A 24,669-nucleotide genomic window follows, 5' to 3' on the forward strand; every position below is an offset into this window, starting at 1 on the left:
ACAAAAGAAGAAGCGAGAGGCAGATAAACACAGACAAACAGAGTGAGAGAGAACAGAACACAGAGGAAACCAGGACCACCGGGCTTTGAGAGGCAACGTGAAAGAGGCCCAATGCCTGGGGATCCCGCGCTGGGAACATGACAGGCCCAGGCCCGCCGGGGAGTGAGGAGGGGGCAGTTGGACCCAGGACCGAAGCAGCCTGTCACTCACCTCCAGTGGACCATGGGCAAGCTCGCTGCACCCCACGGCCACACACTGTCACCTCCTCTCCTCCAAGCCCTGCGGATCCCATGCCCAGGCAGGCTCATGAGACAAAGCAGGCTTCCATGACCTCTCTGCCAACCAGGGCATGACACACACCTTGGCCTGATATCTCCTAAATGCATTCCTCAGAAAGCAGCTTAGAAAAGATGCTTCTTGGGGAAATAACTGTGGCAAACAATGCGTACACTGCTGGTACATCGCCCCCTTTGGAGAGCCACGAGGCACCCTGGAGGGAAGTGCTTCAGCGAAGAAACCGACTGAACACCCTTTAAGCTAACATTTTCAATCTTGTTCCATCAAGGATCTGAATCTTGAAAACTACCCAGAGTGTTGTGCCTAGAGCAAAACAGACACTGCATTTTCCTTGAAATAAAAGAAAGAAAGAAAAGCAAAGAGTAAGCAGCAGGTGCTATGGAATGAGACAGTCTGGATTGGTTCCTGTGCGAACAGGAAACTGGGTGTCTTGGGGTAAGTCATGAAATCAATCTGCACCTCAGTTTGCTCAGCTGGAAAGCAGGTCTAATCAATAAACTCCACGTGTTCTGAGGGTGAGAGGGTACAAATGCATGCTAACACCAAGCAAAGAGTAAACGGCTAACGAAGGGTGGTCCCCTCAGCAAGCAGACATGAGGGGACGGGTGAGGGCAGCGATTATGGAGACTTCAGGGCAGACCACATCGGGCCATCTCTTTGTTTAAGTGGAGGTGAACCACTTGAATGGTACTTGGGAACAGAAAAAAAGAGAAGAAAAAAGAAAAAAGAGAAATCCAATTGCAATTACATAGTGAGACCAAATTTGCTTCCCCCGTGAGAATAAACCTGCATTTAATGAGTTTTTTGCCCTCCGCTTCCCCTGTGCTGTGTCTTTCACTGACCTCTATGTCTCGCACCTTATAGGTTCTATTACCTTGTCTCCATTTATTACTCAAAATAGAAACTCTTCTCCCAGAGAATTTTCAGGGCTGTAATCAAATCTTGCTAAAAGGTTTAAAAAAAAAAACAAAAAAACTCCAGCATTCATTCACATCTTATGACAGAGGGGGGGAAATAATGACAGAGTCCTAAACATACGCTCAAAGAAAGAAGAGGAAAACAATCAAACCCTTCATCTCAAACTCCTTCTTAAAATAAGTGACTTAGCTCAAAAGTCTACAATATTGTAAAAAGATACCACTGAAAAGCAACTGTGTCTCTGCGCCTATCTTTTAAAAAGTTATCATCTGGCCCAGGCAGTCCTTCTCCACTCTACGGATACAAAGCTCTCACTTAGCAAACCCCGTGAGCACCCAGCAGGTGCAGGGCAGAGAGCTAGGCACCGCAGTCAGAGGTGAAACAGGGCGGGGCTCTTGGCATGCCCGCCCCCAGATGTCTCACGGGCAGTACCTCAACAAGCTGCCGATGAGGCTGCTGCCACGTGACTCTCCCTTTGACAGAAGAGGAAACGGGTTTACAAATAAGGAGAGTGGCTCTGACCTTGAGGCGCTCAAACATTGCTGGTCTGGGTGGGAGTCTAATCCAGGGTCTGCAGAGAGCCAGACCCCGTGGAAATGAAGGGAGGAGAGGCTGGGACTCCCAGGACAAATGTTTCTCACAAGTCAAAGGAAGGCAGGCCTCAGGCCTGCAATGGAACTTGAAGTGCCCTCCTCCCTTTGCCCAGGCTGTCTGACCCCAGGGAGAGGAGCAGAGGCGGGCGGAGGCAATAATGACAAGGTCAAGGTGTCCCCTTGGGGCCACTGCTCAAATATGGCTGGCTTTTCCCAACATCCTTCAGGCCCTGAACGACGTCTTCACTCTCTCCTCCCTCTGATCATCAGAACCTGCCCCAGGAAGGGACACCATGACAACCAGAGCTACCTCTATGTGAACGGGTCACTGCCCTGCAGGGCAAGCAGACTTGAAGCAAGGGGTGCGGCGTGGAGGGAGAAGGTGGGTTGCATGCCGCAGGCCCAGGAAACATCTGGCCTCCACCGCATACACCCGTGACAGTCCTTCGCTCACTCGCTCGCTCGATGCGCCAACCGCCTTTACTGAGCACCCCCTCGTGCATTACTGGGACTCAGGAGGAGCAGAGACAGACATGAAAGCTGCCCTCATGGGGCAGGAGAGACAGATACTGATCAGTGAGAAATGCAAAATTACATCAAGAGAAGAGACACATACAAGCATCATATTCAACATGGAAAGTCTGACCTTGTCAGGGCATCAGGAAGGTTTCCTGAGGAAGCAATGAGTTGATACTGAGGAGTGAGTTACCTGGGCCCAGAGTAACATGCAGGCAGAGGGAACGGCGGGAGCAAAGGCCCGTGGAGGGAGGAAGCCCAGGGCCCGGAGCAGGAGGAAGCCCAGGAGTTGAGAGCCTCGCTCTGGGGTAGGGCATCATGAGAAGGCCGGCAGGGCCCACACCTCCTACAGCTCGGCTGCCATATTAACGAGAGGGAGACCAACATGCTTGAGTCACAGGCTTATCTCCAAAGGTAAATGAGAGAACGAAGGCAAGGACCCAACGTGGGCCTGCCACATCGTGCAACTTGACAACGTGACTGCCGGCAGAGGCTGGCCCTGAGGAAGAGCTCCCCGCCACAGGGGGAGGAGGATGGAGGAAGATGGTGGTCTCCCCCAGCGCCCCAGATCCTGCAAGGAAGATCTCTGGGGCTTCACCCCAGTGAGCTCAGCCCTGCAGCTGCCCGGCAACCTGCTCACCTAAATGCAGGATTTCACAAGAATGGTATGCCAACATTGTTTAAAAATAAAAATGGGAACCAATTCAGTGCCCATTGACAGAAGCCTGGCTAAATCAATCATGCACTGCCAGTTCAAGGAAAGACGATCCAGTTCTGAGAAAGAATGCTGCACCGCTACGTGTAAATACGCAGAACACTGAATACAGCAGGCGCTAGATACCAAAGCGTGTGGGTGCCTGGAACGACAAACCCTACTCGACACTGCCTCTGGGGGGCAACCGACTGATGTTTCTCACGCTGATGTTTGTCTCTCGCTCCCCCACCACGCCCCCACCACTCCTCTCTAAGCATGTCCTCAGGGTGAGAAGAAAAGGAAGGAAGGTAGGAAGGAAGGGAGGGAGGACGGCAAAAGGCCGTGAACAATTGACCACAGAAGTGGAAACCCAAATGGGCAACGAGGCAGTGAAAAGATGAGCCGCCTCACCTGTGAGCAGAGACGGCAGGTGCAAAGCACTTCGCACCTGCAGGGCTAGCAGGGGGTGCATGCGAAAGGAACCCTTGCACACCGAGAGCGGAGTCACAGATAGCACAGGCGTCTTTACTTCACAACGTGGCGGCGTGCCACGGGAATTGTTGAAACATGCACTACCTGGCTATTTATTCAGGGGCACTGACCACTTTCCCCTGAGATTATGAAATTAAAAAATAACAACAGCTCGACACAACTATAGCCATACGGTGTGACTGAATCAAAATTATACCTAACTTCTCCGTCAGATTGGCAAAAGATCTATTTTTGGTGTGATGGAGGATTTTAGTAATTAGTTTGTGTGTGCCACAAGGTGAGGAATGTTGAAAATCACCACAATATGGCAACAGTCGCGTTTAAGATACCACACCTTACAATTCAGCAATTTCACACTTAGACACTGACTTTAAATTAAGGAAACATTTGTGTTATGGATGTAGGAAGTGATAATAAACAGCTAGGAAGATCAAAAAAGAGAGAGACAAGTTGACATTGTGCATTCCCTAACAGAAAATATGACCCCAATAAAAGTTATGTTTTCAGCAAAATTAAACCTGAATCTAGGCCCTGAGATTCAAACACCAATTTGAGGAAATACGGTTGACAGAGGAGCATGTCAAACAGCACTGACTAGAGATACAACAGCAAATTTCAGGTGATGAAATGACCCAGGGTCTTCAATATATAAGGTGTAAAAGAAGAGAGAGATGAAAGAGGGCCCTATAGAATGAAAGGAAATATAAGAAAGCAGGTGCATTCATAGAGACAGCAAGCAGAATGATGATGTCCAGGCTAGGGGAGAACAGAATGGGAGTTCGTCTTTAATGAGCACAGAGTTTCAGCTAGGGATGAAAAAGTTCAAAAGATGGATGGTAGTGAAGGTTGCACAACACTGTGAATGGACCTAATGCCACAGAACTGTACATTAAAAAATGGCTTGTTCAATGAGGTATCACCTCACAACTGTCAGAATGGCCGTCATCAACAAATCATCAAACAAGTGTTGGCGAGGGTGTGGAGAACAGGGGACACTAGTACACCACTGGTGGGAATGCAGACTGGTGCAGCCACTATGGAAAACAATATGGTGTTACCTCAAAAAATTAAAAATTCAATTGCCATTTGACCCAGTGATCCCACTTCTAGGAATATACCCTATGAAGCCTGAAACACCAATCAGAAAGAATATGTGTACACCTATGTTCATAGCAGCACTATTTACAATAGCTAAGATCTGGAAACAGCCCAAGTGCCCATCAGTAGACGAATGGATAAAAAAGCTGTGGTACATATACACAATGGAGTACTATGCAGCTGTAAGAAAGAAAGATCTCTTATCCTTTGAGACGACATGGAGGGACCTGGAAAGTGTTATCCTAAGTGCAATAAGCCAAGCAGAAAAAGACAAATACCACATGATCTCACTTATATACGGAACATAATGAACATAACAGTCTGAGGAATACGGTAGACCCAGAAACATGGAAGTAGGGCACAGACTGACATCCCTCAGAAGAGGTGGGGGGGAGAGGAGCTAAACAACAGAACTTACATGCATGTATGCATGACCAAACATAACAGTTTGAAGAACAGGGTAGTCCCAGAGACGTGGAAGTACAGTACAGACTGACAATCCCCAGGAGAGGAGGTGCCGGGGGGGTGGGGGGGTGGATAAACTTATATGCATGTACGCATAACCAATGGACATGGACAACAAAGCTGGGGATGGGGTGGGGAGGGAGGGGGAGGAGGGTGTCAATGGGGGAAAAAGGAGAAACATCTGTAACAAAAAAATAAATTAAAAAAAATCCCAGTAGGTAAAGAGAAACTGGAAATTTAACAAGTAACTATTATAACAGACATGTTTAAGTTAGGATCCTGGCCAGGCCACAAAGTACAGGCAGAGATCAGATCTTGAAAGATCTTTTATTCAGGGGAAATTTAAACTTTATCCTTAAGTAAATAAGAAGCTATTATGAAATCTTTTTATAAACTAATGAATGAACTTGGAAATGACTAACTAAATAAATATACTAAAGATACACCACAAAAAGGCTTGTCCAGTTGGTGTGGCTCAATGGACTGAGCATCATCCCATGGACTGAGAGGTCCTGGTTCAATTCCTGGTCAGGGCACATGCCTGGGTTGTGGGCTTGATCCCCAGTAGGGGGCATGCAGGAGGCAGCAGATTGCTATTGTACTCTCACATCGATATTTCTCTTTCTCTAAAAATCAGTTAAATATATATATGCACACACACATATATATATATATATATATAAATACATTATTTTTTTAATTATCCTCACCCAAGGATATTTTTGCATTTAACTTCAGATGGGGGGGGGGGGGGCGGGGGCATCAGTGTGAAAGAGACACATCGACTGGTTGCCTCCCACATGACCCCAACTGGGGCTGAGGACAAACTGCAACTGAGGTCCGTGCCCTTAGCAGGAACCGAACCTGGGACTCTCTGGTCTGCAGGCCGATGCTCTAACCACTGAACCAAACCGGCCAGGGCTAAAAAATTATTTTTAAAAAAGCATGAGACAATAAGAAATTTGAACACTGATATTTGATGGAATAAAGAAATTATTGGTAATGGAAAGATGACAATGATATCATACATTTTCATATATACTGAGATATCTGTAGATGAAGTAACACCCAGGATTTGAATCAAAATAATACAAAAAGGGGAAGTGGGCATGGGCTAACTTCAAAAAGACTGACCAGGATTAATAATAATTCATCTTGACAATGGATAAGTAAGATCCGTTATACTAATCTGCCTACCTCCGAGCATTTAACATCTGACATAACAAAAAAGTTTTTAAATGAAAAAGAAATTATTATAAATGTGTTCAAAAAAGACAAGAAGCTCTCATCATGGTTTGTAAAAGCAAAATACTGGTAACAGTCTTTACATCAGTGGACAGGCAACTAGATGAAAAACATTGCCGTCCTTCATTCAGGAGAGAAATCCAGAGTCAAGTAAGTGAATGAACCAGATTAAGAGTTCTCAACGAGGGTGACTGTGCCCCCCAGGGGACATCTGGCAAAATATCTGGAGCTATTTTTGGGTGGGGTGCTCCCGGCATGTAGCAGGTAGAGATCAGGGATGCTGCTCAACATCCCACAATGCACAGGACAGCCCCCCCAAGTAATTATATGCAGCCCAAACAATCAAGAGTGCCATAGCTTAACACCTCTGTATTACACCTGTACGGGATAGTCCTCAAACCACAGTACTGAATCAAAAACAAATAAATAAAAACAGGGGGCAAAGAGATATGTACAAGTAATACCATGGAGGTAAAAGTTACACAAAACCAAGACTGTTTATTGCTCATGGGAATCTATCTTATAGTCAAGTGTGAAACTATGAAGGCAAAGGCCACATACCAGCTTCAGAATATTGACAACCAGGGCAGAGGCATGAAATGCTACAAAGGGGCTTTGATAGAATGTGGACCATTTACTTTATTCTATCCCTCCTACCTAAAAAACCCACAGATGTGGTTAAGGTTAATGTGCATAAAATCTAGATGGTGGGTACTTGATGCTCACTCTCTTAGCCTCTGAACTTTCCCATGCCCTGGACATTGCTAACGATGAAGAAACTACACAGTGGGGTTGAGGACAGGAGGGCTGGTGGACTGACAGAGACTGGGCAGAAGGGCAGGGCATGGCGTTCCTGAGAGGTAGCACTCACCGGCCCCCGGAGGTCAATGAGCTCCTGCCTCATCTGGGACACGAGGGCTTCCTTGGCCACCAGGGCCCTGTGCAGGCGCTCGTTGAACTCGATCAGCTCGCCGTGCATCTCTGCCACCTGGAACACACAAGCACCAAATGTGAGGCTCAGAGGCAGATCGCCCCAGTGACTTTCCCCACCTCCTCTGGGCCCACCATGCATCAGCAAGGCATCAGGAGACTGTTGGAGGTATAACACTGAAACCCACGAGCCACACAGATCCACCCGAACATCGAATACATTTTTTTACTTGGTTGAATTTAACACGATAGAATCGACAGTCCACATGTTTATGATCAGAGCATGACTGCATCAGGTCATTTTTGTACCTTAGGCTTTTATTCTTAATTAATGAACACTTTAACTAAGAGAACATGAAGGTTTTCCTGCAAATCTGAGTTATGTCTGTGAAGAATGTCCCTGCTAGTGGCACAAGTTGAATAACTGACCACTTCTGTTCATCAGGGTCTCGGTTCTGAAAACCAAGAGAACAGAACCGCAGCCTCGTTGAGACAGCGGTGGCGAGGGTGGCAGACACAGCTGCAGCAGCGCGACTGCCCTTTGGCCACTGCTTATTTTACGCCAGGAAAATGCTCCTGTGCACGCCTTGGTCTTCCTCGCGCCGCTCTATGAGGCAGGTGGCATCGTTCCCGCTGTGTGGGAAGAGAAACATGGTGTAGTTTAAGGCTCTTGGTCAAGGTTATGTAGCTAATAAAGGACTGTCTCTGGAGCCCAGGCTCTTGACCCCTGGGCTACCTGCCACAATCCTACGGCTCCGCTGTGCCCCGATGTAACCCAATCAGGCCTGCGGTGAGCCCTCAAATTTTTCCACATTCATGCAATACTCTTGAGGTAGACATAGGTAACCTGTGATTGATGTGCAGAATGAACAACAGATGCTTCCAGCTGAAACTTGAAAAAAACACAAAGATCTCCTAAGTGGCCAACGCACTTATGATACTCTATATAATGCATCAATAGCAGACTGTTTGCAACACGTACTTCACATCACATATAAAAACGTACTGTCAGCCTAACCAGTGTGGCTCAGTGGTTGAGCGTCGACCCATGCACTAAGAGGTCGCCAGATCGATTCCTGGTCAGGGCACATGCCCAGGTTTGGGCCAGATACCCAGCGGGGGACATGCAGGAGGTGGCCAATCGATGTTCTCTCTTATCGCTGTTTCTATCTCTCTCTCTCTCTCCCTCTCCCTTCCCTTCTCTCTAAAATCAATAAAGAAAAAAAATTTTTTTTAATCTTAAAAAAACATACTGTCAGAATTAAGAAGAGACATTAGGAGAGGCTTTTTAAAAAGCAGGATCATTAACCTGAGTCCTGATGCCTCAGGAAGAATAAAGAGGAGCCCTCCCTTTTTAGATAAGTTGTTATATAAAGGCTAACAGGCCAAAAAGGAAATACAAAGAATATTAACATCCATCTTAGTCCATTCTTTCTACCTCTCCTGACTTTTTAGTTTCCTAATAAGGCGCACACTTTCATTTATTAGTCAGAATAACCACTTAGATTATTTAAAAGAATTAAAACTCTTCACGTGACACTGAAGGGAGCCATGGCACAACCAACCTGAAATGCACGAGGCTCCCAGGGGTGACCCTGGCGCTCAGTCACGGCTCTGGAAGCCCCACGCTGGGAAGAGTCCCTTTCTGTGCTCGGGAGCCCACCCCTTCCAAGCCAGAGTGACGTGGAAGTGCACGAGACACTGCCATGAACAAAGGAGAACAAGTCATGAGCCTCTAAACAGGTTTTCTCATTGTGCAGACCTGACATTAACAGTCTCCAGTTGCCTTTTTCCTTTTGTGTAAAAACAGCTTAAGATGATTTCTTTTGGCCTTGCACAAATAAATACGGTTATCACCAATAGTGCCTGTGCAGATTCTCCACACCATGACCACATCACCCCTCCGGGAGCTTCCTGGGGGCTGAGAACCGCTACCCTCGGTTAGCAGGAAACACACGACTGGCAATATTGCTGCTAAATACCTGCTAATAGGCCCCCACAAAGTTCAAGCTTTAAATAAACGCCACTCTTATTTCCAAAGCAAATCAGGCTTTTGCTTTGTTTTTGTTTTTATTTTGCTTTGCAGTGGGAGCCAGAGTGTTAAAAAACAGTTTTCCATAAATGCATAAAACATTGAAACATCCCAGCCTAGAGTGGTGTTTACTGCGAGCTGTCAAAATCCCAGTTCTCTTTCGTAGGCAGGAAAGTGCCTTGACCAGGCCCGACCAAGCTTTCCTCCTGCTAGGGAATGAATGGGAGGGGGGAGGGGGAGTCCTATGGGACTGACGAGACAAAATTCGATTAAATAATTTCCAGCAGCCATTAACACCACAATGCTCATTGCTCTTAAGCTCAGCTCTGAAATTCTGAATTCTTACATTTGCCTACATGTAGTCATTGATGTAAACAGCTTTCATCTCACACAAACCACACTAAGCTTAATGTTCCTCAGATAACTCTTTCCAAATTCTGGAATAACTAGAAATGAACTGAAACGGAGTGAGCGAGCCTCAGAAGAGGAATCTGAAAGCACACAAGAATAAAGGCAGGCCACACCGTCCCTGCCGGCGGGAGCTCCAAGGCTCCGAGGGCCCTTACAGGTTCATCTTCAGCCCTTGTTTCAGCAGCTACAGAGAATCGCAGGGAACAGAGCAGAGAGACAGCGGGTGCCCTCCAGCCCATTCTCCCCGCAGCAGGCAGAGTGATCTTCCCAAAACAACGTGGGATATTGTCACCTGCTGTTTAAAACCTTCGATGCTTCCCACAGTCCTAAGGATAGAATACAAACGCCTTCAAGAGCTGGCACCTGCCTCTCTAACCCTCCTTCTGCCCCTCCCTGCCAGTGTCTCACTAACTTCCACTCAGACGGCTATGTTCCAAAAACGTGCTGGAGACAAAGTGGAGACTGGCACACCCAGCAGAAGAAAGTGCAGGGCAGGGGCTCCGAGGCTGATGGGAGGCTGTGGAGAGAGGTGATTAAGGGCTCAGACTGGTGCAAGACAGGCCTGTGCTTGATCCCAGCACAATGTGCACTGGTACAAGTCACTTAACCTCTGAGCCTGAGGCGATCCACCTGCAAACTGGGATGAAACACCATCCCCACGCACAGGCCACTGTGTGCAGTAAATGGGCTACTGCTCGGAGGAGGCACAGCACCGTGCCAGGGCCTCGCAAGCGCTCAGGGAGAGAGCTGGTTTACCTGATGGCGGGTCACATTCAGGGACATCAAGGGGAGGAGGACAGGCGGGGCTCAGAAGCCAGAGGAAAAGTGGGGGGTGTGCTGTACCAAGGGGCTGGGCAGCTGGGGGAGGCTCACTGTCCCCAAGTGGAAATGTCACCAGCAGAATTGTTAGCCATATGCCAAGTGTTGTTCTTGGTGCTGGGGGTGCCGGGGGTGGGGCAGAAAAGTCACGGGGTTCACATCCTAAAGATCAAATCATTTAGAGCTTGAAGAAAGGAAGACTAAGAGAGAAGACAGGGTGTCGGGAAGGCCTCCCCCGAGAAACCACCGAGGAGTCACTTCTCGAATTGGCCTCAGCACGTGCCAGGCGCCCGCCCCCCAATCAGATGTGCCCCAACCCTGCACAGGCGCTCACTGTGCTGCGTCCCCACCTGCGTCAGGGCCACTCGGAGAGTCCCCCACATTGCTTTCTACTCTCAGCACTTCGTTCCTTGAAAACTAATCTGAAGGCAGTCAAGGAGGAGGCGCCATTTGACAACACTAACGACAGTGACAAATCAAAAGCAAATGCCAGTGGAGGGACACTAATCTCAGGATGCAGCTCAGACACAGACACCCTGGGCGAGGGCTGAGAAGGAGCCCTGACTCTGGGAGGCCCAAGGCCCCGGCTGGAAGACGTGGTCCCTGAGCTGCGCTCGGGGCGTGCACAACTCATACTTAATAAGGTGTAAATGCTGATCGGTCACCGTTTGGGTTTCATCCTTAAAGCTGGTGAGAAGACGGTAGACATTTTTAAGAACTTTAAGTCACAGGGCTGTGTGGCAACATCTATCAGACTTTTAAATCCTTCATCTGTGACTTGGCCAGTCCCTGCTGGGGAGTGACCCTGCCCCTGTATCTACACATGTGCTCAAAGCAGGAGTTTACATCCAAATGGCCGAAATTTAGCAAAATGCCCAACCGCTGGGGGCTGATGAAATACATCAGGGTCAGCTACTCTCGCCCAAGGCCCAGCCCCTGGCAGACATCACCAGCCAACCGCAGGAAGACACCAGGTGCCACAGTGTGCTGGCCTACACGATGACACCTGTTTGGTGTCCCTGGCACTGGATGGAGGGACAGCATCAAGACGGTGACATTTGAGTTGAGCTGTGGAAGATGATGCCTTTGGAACTTCTGAGACTGAACAATCCGTCCCAGCTGGAGCATCAGGGAAGATGATCTCCAAAAATAATGTGGCTGTGGAAAAGCTTTTAAGTCTGAAAATCCCAGAATTATCATAATTACCTGCCAAATCATGAAAGGATTATAAATTTTAAAAAGAATGCCTCTGGCATTTCCTTTCATACCAGAATGTTCTATCTAATCACATCCAAGTAAATCATGCTTTGCCCTCCTTCGGCTCCCTAATTAGACACTTCCAGATTAATTAGATCAAGACACTCCCACCCCGAAACTGGAATGGCAACCGAAGCTCTTTTTGGTCAGATACCCAAACTCTCCTAGAATGTTCACTTCGATGCTTCGAAACCTACCTAGCTTTGATAGAGTGCACAGGCTGGTTCTGGTCCCATTTACCGCTATGGGAGGGACCCGGAACCTCCTTCTGGGATGCTGCTGCACCTGCCTCGGTGAAGCCAAGGCCTGACCACCGTCCACCTGCCTTGACACACAGTGGAGCACCAAGCGCACGTGTGCCCGGCCTCTCCAGGCACCACATCTGTCAGCTCACGTGACCCTGCCACCCTCCGGCAGGTGGGCCTGCCTTCCCAAGGACGAGGCCTGGAGGCTCCGAGTCAGGGAGGGGCAGGGCAGGACGGCCCACTGCCTGTGCTCTTCGAACTCCATCTCGGGGTGCGGTAGAAAGCCAAGCCCTTCAGGGGTTCGGGGGATGAGTGTGTCTGGAGAAGAAAGGGGGGCAGTGTTGCCTAGTGGCGCCATAAGCAAACTGACCGTTAGCCACTTGGAGGGTTTCTGAGAAATGCAGATTCTCGGCCTTAGGCCCAGAAATTCTGATTCCGTGAGGGGAGGAGTCTAAAGGCCCCAGTGACCGTGATGATCCATCAGATTTGGGAACCGCTGTTGAAGACAAAGGGGAAGGACTTTGCTCACTGAGGTCTGAGCTGTGCTGGGCCACTCCCTCGTTTTAGAAACCAGTTTTTCAGTTCTTCCTTTGTAAGACAGGGACGTCACAAAAGCTCTTCCACTTGTCAGTTCTCAAGTACTGAATTCTCACCGGGGTGAACAGGCCACCAGCCAGAGAAGCTGCCGCCAGCCCGCCAGCCAACAGCAGACCCTGGCAGCTGCCACGTGCCGCCTCGTTCCTCTTGGCAACGGCCCAGAAGCTAGCCTGCAACAGAGCGGCCAGAGCGGTCTGTGACCCGGGGCCGGACGCACACTGTTCCTACCCGTCCGAGACAAGCACAGAAACTGATGTTAAGCATTTAGAAACATTTAAAGCAATTTCATGTTGCTATGAAATCCAGAAAGTCCATAATTGTTCTAGATTTGTTTTTTAGTCTTTCACAAAAGTATTAGTCTGCAAGGAACTGGAAATCTTTTGTAGAATTTGGTTCTCCACCACAAATAGTTTGGGAAGCAACTATATACAACACACATGCTGTTTCTGAAATATTGTCGTGCATTAATTATTAGGAATAATGATGAAAAAGCAGCCGAAACATGACCATTCTGGATAAAATTTAAAAGTTGAAAAATAAGACAGAACCAATGCTATCAACATCTGCCGTTCTTTAGATGCACATACACTCTTTTGTTTTCTTGTAGAGTGTCAAGTAGGCTTGAAGACTAAGGTGATTAAATGATGACTGAAACAGTGCAAGTCCAGACCTGCCCAGGACAGGGCACGGAAGTCCCTGGGCCTGCTGGCCCTCCCAACAGCTACCTGATCGTGCCCATGTCCCAGAGGAGGAAGGGGAGGCCCAGGGCTAAGTAACACACTGCCCCACTTTACAGAGCTCACACGCGGCAGCTTGAACCCCAGCTGTCATGGCTCCAAAGCCCAGGTCTTCCAGACCATGTGAGCCCTCAGACGACAAGAGTAACCCAGGGGAAACACTGTGCCCACTTTGGGGTGGAGGAACCAGAGGCTAAGCGCCCTGAGGCCACACAGTGATTCCCCGCACAGAGCCAGGGCTGCAGACCATGTTTCCTGCTTTCAAATCCAATCTGCCCTCCTGGGGGGCCAGGAGACTTTCAAAAAGGAGAGAATGGGAAAGCATCTGTCCTGCCTGTCCAGTGGCAGTGGGAGGGAGGCCAGGCTCAGAGAACACTGGCTCCGCGTGGGGGCTGCTCTGCCTATTCTCAGTGGAGAACCTCACTGGACCCCTACAGCTCCCTGGGAGGGGAGCCCTGTTTCTAATTTTATAGCGAAGGAAACGGAGGCACAGAACAGTAAACCCCTTGTCCAAGGCCACACAGAAAGCAAGCAGCAGAACTGGGACTCAAATTTCCGAGTCACGTTTTGGACCCCTACCCTGCCTCTCAGCATACACCGTTCACCAGCATGTTGGGCTGCCACCTGAGGATACCAGCAGACCAGCAGAGGACCTGAAGGACGTGATGAACCCGGGACCAAAGGCTGAGAGCTCCACCCACGGCAAGGGGCTCCAGCTCCATCTCTGTCTCTCTCTCTCTCTCTCTCTCTCTCTCTCTCTCTCTCTCTCACACACACACACACACACACACACACGCGCGCGCGCGTGGAAAAGGCACCATCTTCAGCTGCTCCCACCGCCCTCTGAGATCCCAAGGCCCAGCCTGGCTTGTGACAGGCCAATTTGCAAACATACTCCTCCTGGGGGTGCTGCCGGCAAGGGAAGGAGCACTGGTGTAGTCAGGACCCCCCGTGGTTTCAGGGCCAAAGGAGAAACTGAGAAGATTCTGGGAATTCCAGCAGTTAAAGATGAACTTTCTTCAAAGTGGTTTTAGTTCCTGTGAAGGCATGTTGGAAACCAGTTTCTAAATGACAATTCCAACATGAAGACACTCTGGGGACTGACAGGTATTACTTCGGGGTACTCAGCCTCAGGAGCTAAGTGGGGACCCCTCAGATGGGGTATAGACAAAGGAGGAACGTGAAGGTCAAACCTAGGTCCTGTCTACTCGCTGCTGTGTGACCTTGCGTAAATAATCTCAGTCTCTGATTCTTGCTATTTTCTTTGTCAAATGAGGACACTGTCCTCTATTGCACAAGTTTGTCATGCAGAACAAAGGAGTAACAGTCTGGGTAGCTCCCCAGTGCCTGTCACGGACAATGGTCCCTAAGTAATCAAAACGAACCCTTCCTGGAGTGGGGCAGTGTTGGCGGTGCTTACACACTAGCACACATGGCAACCTGGCGGTAGAGCTGCATGCCCATTTTACAGATGAGCCTCAGAAAGGTAAAGCGACTATCCAGTCAGCAGTCTGCATAGGGGTCGGTCTGACTCTGGTGCCTGCCACCCTGTGTCGTGCATCCTAGGAGCCCTCCAGTTTCTTTCTCCCTGCTTTCTGCCTTTTGCTTTGATGAAGCTGGGAGGAGGGGGCTGATGCTCAGGCTCGTCTGGATGAGGCAAAAGCCTCGTATCTCATATCTCGGGACTGATCCTCCTCGACATCATGTGGTGGAGCCAGCAAGTGACACTGCCCCGGAAGCCCGTGAGGCGGATCCACAGTGAAGTGCCCCCGAGGTAGTGCCCTGTGGGCTCCGTCTGCAGAGCCACTGAGCCAAGTAGACACTTGTAAGGAAACCCTGGTGGTAAGTTCACATCTAAAAGAGACTCCCTTAATCTCTGTAACAAGCCCCTCCGTGCTCGGAACACTGAGCTCCAGAGAAGAGCTACTTAAAAACATTTGGCGGGGATTACGCTTTAGTGGGAAGAAGGGAACACCCAGAACTAACGACAGCTCAATTAATATGGGTGCCCCTGAGAACCAGACGTTCGGGTAACTGTTACAGCTCCCACCGGAGCTGGTCCTCCTGGCTCCCGATGTGTGACCTTTCAGGGACACAGGAGGTGAGCGGAGTGGCTGGCCCACAGCCCAGAGAACACCTCTCCTTTCCTGCCTTCCCACCAGCGGCCCTTTAGGAGCAAGGGCAGCATATACGGAAATGTCAATAACGAAACAGCAGCCAACACCTTCCTGGAGGTTGTTTGAAACAGATGAGCAACGACAGGAGACAAAAGCAAAAACAACCCATGAGCTCCAGCCTCCGCGGAGAGATGCATTCATGCGGGAGCACACGAGGCTTCGGGCAGCTGTGAAGCCTTGTCCCCCGGCTCCCGTCAGCTGCTGCCCGTCTGCTGGGGCATCACCACAGACTGCACGGCTCAGTGCTGACGGCGCACACTCCAGCCAGGAGACCCGGGATCAAAACCCTCCGTCCCCACTTCCTCGCTGAGACTCTGGACAAGTTGCTTTGACCTCTCTGGGCCTCAGTTTCTCATCCAGAAAATGAGGATTATAAGAGTGTCAATTTCACAGGGCTTTTGTGAGGTTTAAATAATACACAAGGAGTGCTTAGCGTAGAGGTGGGCACGCAGGGAGCACTCTGTAACTGTTAGCCACTATTACGCCACTAAAAACGCACCAACGAGCACATCGAGTGACACTGGTTCTCTGGAATCCACAGCCTCACCCTCTCAGATCTGTCCCCCCTCCTCCAGCCTGTCGCACAAGCCTTAGTTCCGAAGCACCCCCACTCCCACCTAGACACTCAGGACAGCCCGCCCCTGCTGTCTGCTGCCCCTCTTGTCCTCCACCTCACCCCCAAGCTGATGTTCAAACAGCCCCCCTAAAGCCCAAACCAGATCATGTCTCTTCTCTGCTTAAAACTGTTCACCATTTTGACCAATAAAATGAAGACAACATCTGCAATTTGCTTCCATGACGGAAGTGGGGTGACGGAGTCAGCATGGAGTAGGACTGGCCTTGGGAGCTGGGGTGGATGGGCTGTGTGATGGGTACACTGCAGTAGGCTGAAACTGCTCCACAATCCAGAAAATATCCTTCAGTGGCTTCCACAGATTCCCGGGCATGGCCTACAACAACGCAGCAGGGGCGAGGCGGGGAGGGCAGGACGTATTTCAAGGGCAATATCGACACTGGTCAAATGAGATTATGTCCTGCACCTACTTCCAATTCCCTCCCATTTACAGCTCTGAAAATCCTAACCACCCTCCAAAGCTGAACTCAGATCTCCATTTGCCTCACTCCCTGCCCCTCTGGTCCGTTCATCCATCTTCTCCACACGTGAGTCCTCACTGTGGTAACAGCAGTTACTATTTTCTGAGCACTTACAATATGTCAAGTACCTTCAGGGCCACAGATAAAGGCTCTTCTGTACAAAGGTGCCCCCTCTGGGTGGCCACGGGCCTGGGGGGCCCCGCTCCGTGAGTGGACCATGGGCCCTGGAGCCACGAGCCCTCACCGTGTACAACCCGCACAGCCACGTACAGCGCCTCACACAGCCTGCTGGTGCACTGCTGCCCCCTTCTCCAGGGGACACGCGGGTCCTAGGGGCCTGCACAGCCGCACAGCACCTCACAGCCTGCTGGTGCACTGCTGCCCCCTTCTCCAGGGGAAACGCGGGTCCTAGGGCCTGCACAGCCTCACAGCACCTCACAGCACCTCACAGCCTGCTGGTGCACTGCTGCCCCCTTCTCCAGGGGAAACGCGGGTCCTAGGGCCTGCACAGCCGCACAGCACCTCACAGCCTGCTGGTGCACTGCTGCCCCCTTCTCCAGGGGAAACTCGGGTCCTAGGGGCTGGAACGCTTGCCCACAGTCGCACAGAGGATCACACCAGCTGACACTCAGACACACACCCTTGGCTGCACAGAGCTCTGCAGCAGGGGACCTGCCGTGCTCCATGCAGAGACACTCTCTCTCAGGCAGTTCACAGTCCTGCCGTGGAGCACAGGGTCTCAACCAGCTCCACTTGTCCTAGACAAAACCAGATGCTTCCAGGGCTAACTTTCTGCTGGCTCAGCCGGGGGTGGGGTAGGGGGCAATGGAGGACGAGAGGGCAAAGATTGTCTTCTGTTAACACAGCAGACAGCGTAGTTTACCTGGCATCATACAATGGTTGTAATTATAATCCATTACAAGTACAAAGCACTGCTTGTGAAAATGGGTCAAGAATTACTTTAAAAGGCTCTGCTGGTCTCTCCTTTCTGAAGCACCGCTGTTACGGGCTTGCTCACAGAAATGACTATTGATTTCCAAGGATGGCAGAGTTGGAAGGCAGCTCAGTGTCGGCCTCTTCTGCCTCCCAGGACAGAAAGCCTTCTGCAGCCTGCTGGGCAGGCAGCACCGGAGAAACAGAGGAGGAGAGGGCGGAGGAGAGGGCGGAGGAGGGAAGGAGAAGGAGGGGAGGGCGGAGGAGGGGAGGGTGGAGGAGGGGAGGGTGGAGGAGGAGAAGGAGGGAAGGGAAGAAGGAAAAGGAGGAAGAGGAGAAGGAGAGAAAGGAGAAGAGCTGAACCCTGGAGCCCATGCTCACAGCCGCCACACGGCACTCTCTCGCGGCTATGGGGTCATTATTTTGTAAAGCTCCTCCTGTCTGAGGCCACGTGTGCGTCCCGCACGCTTCTGGAACTCCTTCATGCACCCAGGTGCCAGGCACTGTCCTGGGCTGGGCATCACGGTGAATCAGGGAGCACCCCATCTCCCAGGGATTCAGATGCTGACAGTCCCCGTGCAGGGTGCCCTGGCAGAGCAGGAGCACACTGAGGTCCTGGGGCACAGGCCAGGGGAGAGTTCCAGGAGCCACCAGAAGCTGAGGCTCGTGGTGGGAGGAGGTGAGCCAGAATGAGGCAGGAGGAGGAGTTCGGCCCCAGGCCCTCCGCTTCCTGCTCTGTCTCCTCCTCTGTAAAGTGGGATCCGTCACGTTGAGCAGGCAGGGCTGGTGGGGAAACCACATGGGAGCAGCAGAGACTTGAGCCCCGGATGGCGCACAGCAGGAGCTCGTGGAACGGCTTCTGACCCCCGAGAACTGGCTGCGAGACCTAGAACTGGCTGCGAGACCGAGGGAGTGTTACAATATCGCACTCACTCCCCGATCCCTTTCCTCCAGAAAATATTTCACCCTGAAGTGTTGCTTTTATATTTACTGTGTCACATGCTGGAGAGCACAGAATTTCGTATAAAGATATAAATTCTGAAATTATGTGGCCTTTTGTCAAATTCTTCTGTCTTCCAGAGATCAGGGGAGGCCAAGTATGCATTCTTAATCGTTATTTCCTCCAAAAGACTATATAGAGACCTCCTGAATATTTCAAACACAGCTCAATAAATTACGCCCATGTTTCAAAAGAAAGACAGTAAGCGAAAAACGTTAAATTTTATGAGCATCGGAAAATGTTTTTCTCCCTGGAGAGTCCCTTTCTCACACCAGATAGCACTGGCTTCAAGAGCCCCTTCAGGCAAGGACCCCTTGCTTCCCCGGGGGAGGGGGGCAGCACCCAGCCACCTGCACAGAAGGAAGGCTGTGCTCGCGGAGAAGCGGGCGGTATGGGCAGTGGTCTGGAGGGTGACTTGGAGCCGCATGGCCAGGCCTGGGATCCCGATCTGCCATTAAGTTGCTGGGTAACCCTGGGCAGGTTACTCAGGCTCTCTGGGCCTCCGTTTCCGCCCCTAACTGTGGTGGCTGCAGAATCCCACATGTCACAGGGCTCCTCTGAGGATCCAGTGAGTGGATGCATGACCAGGGCTCAAAACAATCCGGCGATGGTGACTGCACTCTTACAGCCCCTATTAACAGACCAAGATGTGTGCATCTCTAACGTTGCTTTAAGCCCCCATGGTCGTCACAGTGGAAAGACAAGATGCGATGATAAAAATCAAAACATGGCAGCTAAAGGCAGACAGACTGGGTTTGAATCTGGGACCACGCGTGGCTAGGTGTGTCCCATGGATAGAAGAAGCTATTCGTTCTCTACAGTTCTGAGCATTTCTAAGCCTGTTTCTCCAGCAAACAGAGATCATAACTTCTCTCCAAGGGGTACTAGGGGATGTAACAAACATCATATATAGTTAAGTAACGAGAGTACAGCCTGGCCCGTGGCAGGCCTTCAGCCTCACTCAGTTGCTCCTTCCATAGAGGAGCACAGGAGGTATAACTTCTCTCTGGGTCATTCGAGCCCTGGTGACATATGTAGCGAAGAGAAATGCAACAATATCCCAGGGCTCCACCCCCTCACTGACCCTAAAGGAGCAGCCTGTCAGAGGTGATTTCCTTGTTTTCTGTTATCTGAGCAGTCGGCGGCCCACTAAGACCATGCCTGCTCTCCAGGATCTGGGAGAGGTAAAGGGAGCTCACACTTCCAGCAGCGCCCGTCAAGCTGGGGGGAGGAGGCCTACATTTCTTTCCCCGCCGGCAGACAGCACTGGCCTGGAGGTGGCCTGGCTGGCTGTGCAATCAGGAGCCCCCGCGACTCCGGCCCGAAAATGGAAGTTACACTGAGACAAGAGGGCCTTGCAGCAGAGAGGCTAATGCTCGACAAGCATCCCACCTGCTCCCACACCTCCCAGCCCCCTGAATATTCTGGCCAGCGGGCTCCAGGCAGAAGTTACACGTGTTGCTGCTGAGTCTCAGCATAAGGTTGCTGCTGTGTGACCCTGCAGCTGTCCCTCCCCTGGCCACACTAGGCGAGAAAGCCATGTCCTCTAGATGATGTGGCTGCCAAATGGGGGAGTCTCGGTCAGCCCAGATTCCGAGGTGACTACATGGAGCCGGACAGCCCATGTTAGACATACAGTATGAATGGGAAATAAACCGAGGCAAAGGGCTATTTGTTACTGCAGCAGAACCTAGCCTGTCCTAACTAACACAATCCTTCAGCTGGACAACTCTGTCTCCCTGACTCTCCACAGTCGACATGAAAGTACGCAGAATGGCACAGAGGCCAAAGACGTTTGTGGAAGGCTGCCTTACACCGATAAGAAGTAGGTTTCATGTTCCTTCCTCCTTGCACTGAAGAAGAAACTGGGCTCAGACAAATTAAATTAAATCATTTAAGGTCATACAACTAACAAGTTGTGAAACCACAATTTGAACCCAAGTCTGCCCATCCCAAGGTTATGGTCTGTCTACTGCACAGGCCCAGAAAGCACTTTGTAATGTTTTCAGCTCGTGAGCACCTCGAATGCAATACAGCTCCCTCACTGGGCTCCAGTGACAGCAGCAACCAGAGGTGAGGCACACTCTACGTGCCAGACACTGTCCGAGGCGCTCTATCAACATTCTTGCACCGCAATAGTCACATCCCCTTCGGGCATTAGTCCCCTTTCAGCGGTAAGGAAACAGAGGCCTAAAGAGACCATGGGCACAGCTCTCATAATGATGGTGACGGTGATATAAGTAGGGAAAGACGCTGACAGAGATGGGCAAAGGACATAGACTGAGAGACGCAGGAACAGGCCCTGTCAGCGGATCCCAGGCCTTCAAGAGCCCACAGAAACATCTCTGCCCAAGATACTACGTGGCCGGAGGGATCTAATCAGACGTTCCCTCCTGAAGTGGAGGGGGCAGGAAGGGGGAAGATCATCTTTTTGGAGACCTCCCAACTGTTCTGGAGGTTCTAGTCTCTTGTCTGCCTGGCCACCAGGAACAAGTGACTGATAATAACCACACAGTGTCCCTGAGTGGTCACTCTGTACCAGGCGAATCAATTTCTGCACAGGTCCAGTTTCAAACCCAGGTCTGTCCAGCTCAGCATCATGCTTGTCACACTCTGCCTGCCACATCCATCCATCCATCCATCCATCTGTGTAACAGGGACGTATGACTAAGCATCTACTCTGTGCTAAGCACTATCTAGACACTGGGGATACAGCAGTGAACAGACAAAAATCTCTTCCTCCCTTGAGTTTCATTCCAGGGTTCAAGGTTATAAATGCGCATTGGCCACAGGACAGGGTGCTTGAGCCCAGTCCCGGGGAATGGGGCGCAAGTGCAAGGTGGGGCTGCAGTGAAACTCTGCTTCCTCTGCAGAGTCCTGACTATGCATCTGAAAACCGCCTGAGTGTCCAAGCAGCTAGATTCCATTGCAGTGATTAGTTGTCCAGGAAGGCAGACACAGACACAGACAAGATGAAAACGAAGAAGAGAAAGCAGCAGCAGCAGAAAAAACTTTTGGCTAAGAATTTGAGCTGTTCATTACCGTTTAAATTAGAAAAACTTTAAAAAGCGGTCTTCAGTTTCCCATTTGATGCTCAAAGACCATTTACTAGTGGCCCTCAGGTCGAACAGCTCTTGTTTCCCTCCACCCTGAATTAATTTCTCTCTTCTTCAGCCAATGGCACCCTGCTTTCTCTTGGGGAAACACCCTCTTCCACCCGTAGCTCTAACCACCTCCCCAAGGCCCAGTGGGCATCTACCCTGGCCCCACCACTCAGCATATGTCATCCCCTGGGCCTCAGTGACTGATTGGTTCAGAGATGGCAGGAGACTCAAGCCAGCGGAACTCGGTTCCAAGAATCTCGTTGGAGTTAACAGAAGGGGAACCACCGGAATGCTCAGCTCATAGGATGTAAGCATGGAGCTGCTGGAGACCATCACGGGAGGGCCCGCCTGAGAAAAGACCACGAAGAAGAAAGTAGAAACAAGCAGCAGGAAAAAGAACACCCACCGTGTATCATTTGACCCCCAGCTGCCGCAGGGCCTGAGGTGACACGAACCCTTGGGTGGATGTCCAATGTGTATATGAACCACCAGACTCCGTGTTTTGTTAAAACCCAGTTTGAGTGGTGTTTTCTGTCATTGACTCAGAGAATCCTGACTAACAGAGCCACCCAGTCACGGTCTAGTCTCTGCTTACACACCTCCAGTACAAGAAACTCACTACCATCCATCTTTACACAGCCACGGTGGACCGTCTCCTCCCTCCGGTCCAGGCGCTGCCGGTGCCGTCCTGGGACCAGCCCGTGAGGACCGGAGCCGGCACAAGCACAGTCCTTCTACACGTCAGGCCTTCGTTTCAGGGGCCACATCACAATCCTCCACCAGGAACGCTGTGTGGTCTTGGGTTACATGTTAAATCTATTTCTTTCAAACTCTTTTACTGAGCAAATACTCCCTGCGGGCCCCTGCGTGTAAGGTGAGGAGTGGGCTGCAGAGAAGAATTAGATGCAGGCCCCTGCTCTCCAGGACTCTTATGAAGACAGATGGCTGCGGCCGAGCTGCCCATGGTGGAGAGGCATGCAGGCTGTGGGTTCAGGCAGACCTGGTGAGAGAGTTACCGTGCAACCTCATACAAAGTGCATCACCTCTGTGAGCCTCAGTTTTCTGTCTGTAAAATGGAACGTCAATGGTATGGACTCTCCAGAGCTCTTAAGAGCCTGGGATACACGGCACAGCACCTGACTGACAGCAAACGCACAAGGGAAGACGAGCTGTACCGCGACGGGGGACCTGTGACAGCGGGAAGGCAGCCAAGGGAAGAAGGGATCCTGCCGGCCCACCAGGAGCTTCGTTATTTACCAGCAAGGTTCTGGACAGGGCTCAGCACCCGCCTCCCTCTCACCTGGATCTCACACATCACCTCCACACTGCTTCGGACGCGGCCTGCCTTCCCGCACTCTGCTTCTCGAAGGACAGAGAGGCCTAGCCTGCGGCAGGTTGGAAAGGTGATGTCCGGCCTCACAGCTGATCGGCCTCCCACCCTCATGTGGCTCACCCGAGAACACAGTGACTTAGGTAGAAGTCGATTATGCCAAGAATAAACCGCCTCCTACACCTACTCCACGATGCCCTGGAGATGCTCGGACCGAGCCGCCCGCCGGGCTCCCCAGGAAGGGCTGCAGAGGGCCACGACTCTGGCCCGAGCCCGCAGCAGCTGAAGTTGACGCAGCCGCGGGAGGGCCATGGAAGTGCACTCAAGTCACTCAGCCCCAGGAACTTTCACTTGGCTCAAGTTTTGTGCTTTCATTCCTAGGACCTGAGACAAACGGTCCCAGGCCTGGGGTGACGAGGGCAGCTGCTGGCAGTGGCAGCTGACGGGGACGCAGGGCCAGACCCCCGGGCGTCCCAGCGCGTGCTGCCCTGGCGCTGCGGGCAGACGCCGCCTCGCTGGCGCAGCGGGCCACCCTTCCGTCCCCACCCCACGTCGGGGCAAATGGCTTAGGAGATAGATGTCTGCGAGCCGCCTTCTTCGGTGAGGTTTTCAGACCCGCCCCGGTGACATAGCCAGTCTCACAGCTTAAACCCCACCTGCACACAGCGGACCGCTGCATCCTCTCCCGCTGGGGACCCAGACGCAACATCCTGCTTGCCCAGCAGCCCCACTTGGATGTCAGCAGGCACCCAAGCCTCAATGTAAATGTCCTGAACACCAAACTCTTGATTTTTCCTCCCAAACCTGCTTGCCTGGCAGCCTCGCCCCTCACAGTGAGTGACAGTCCACCGCCTCCCTCCCGCTCGCTCCAGCCAGGAACCCTGGAGTCACCCTGACTCTGCTCTCAGCCCACCCACCGCGCCACAGCCAGTTCTGACGAGGGCCTTCCTTCCAAAGCAACCTGGGCCCGGCCATCTCCTCACCGCCTCTGCCAGCACGCGGTCCAGGCCACCGCCTGTCTCACCTGGCAGTCTCCCGGCCCCGCCCCCAGCTGCTTTCAACAGAGTGGCTGTCACTCCGCTCAGACTCCGCCAGCGACTGCCCTATCGCTCAGAGTAAAAGCCAAGTCCATGCACCCTGGCCAGCCCCTCACATCCCTGACCTCTCCTCCTACCCATGCCCCCTCCCCGTGTCTTCTCCAGCCACCCCGGCCCCGTGTCTGTTCTTTAAACACGAAGGCCTGGGCACTTGCTGTGCCTTTTGCGTAGGACGTGCCTCGCCCAGATAACTAGCCTCCTGGCTCATTCCCTCCCCCCACCTGTGGGCCTCTAGTCCAAGATCATCGTGTCAGTAAGGCTTCCAAGTCCACCCCGTATAAACCAGCTCTCCGCACACCCATCGCCCCTGCACTCGCTCTGATTTTGACAGAGCCCCTACTTCCTGGCGTCTGATGGCCATCTCACCAGAGGGACGCAACGGGAGGGCAGTGACTTTTGTCTGCTGTGTCCACTGCTGCGCCCCAGGGCCAGGAACAGAGCCTGACACACAGTCAGCGCTCAGAAAAGGTGTAGCATGTGGGGGAGCAGAACAGAAATTACCTACAGGCATTTCTTAAGTGTTAAAAAAAAAAAAAGGAAACAGCCAGGACATTAGGACTTACTTCCAGTGAGTGGTCTTTATTACC

At 51.4% G+C, this 24,669-nt stretch overlaps 1 protein-coding gene across 11 annotated transcripts in view; it reads right to left on the reverse strand.

Moving 5' to 3' along the window:
* Positions 1 to 24,669, reverse strand: part of SNX29 (sorting nexin 29) — a 526,970-nt gene that overhangs the window by 171,985 nt on the left and 330,316 nt on the right. For 10 of the 11 annotated variants that reach the window (XR_004961818.1, XM_036280935.1, XM_036280938.1 and 7 more), the window contains exon 17: positions 7,190 to 7,306. Coding sequence is in view for 9 of the 11 variants with exons in the window: in XM_036280935.1 (XP_036136828.1) it covers positions 7,190 to 7,306 (117 nt within the window). In the remaining 2 variants the exon portion in view is untranslated. Of the gene's footprint in view, positions 1 to 7,189; positions 7,307 to 24,669 lie in introns of those variants that run through there. The other variant, XM_036280951.1, reaches the window with a different exon arrangement.

The sequence above is a fragment of the Molossus molossus genome, unplaced genomic scaffold (assembly GCF_014108415.1).
Source record: "Molossus molossus isolate mMolMol1 unplaced genomic scaffold, mMolMol1.p scaffold_m16_p_3, whole genome shotgun sequence".
Lineage (NCBI taxonomy): Eukaryota > Metazoa > Chordata > Mammalia > Chiroptera > Molossidae > Molossus > Molossus molossus.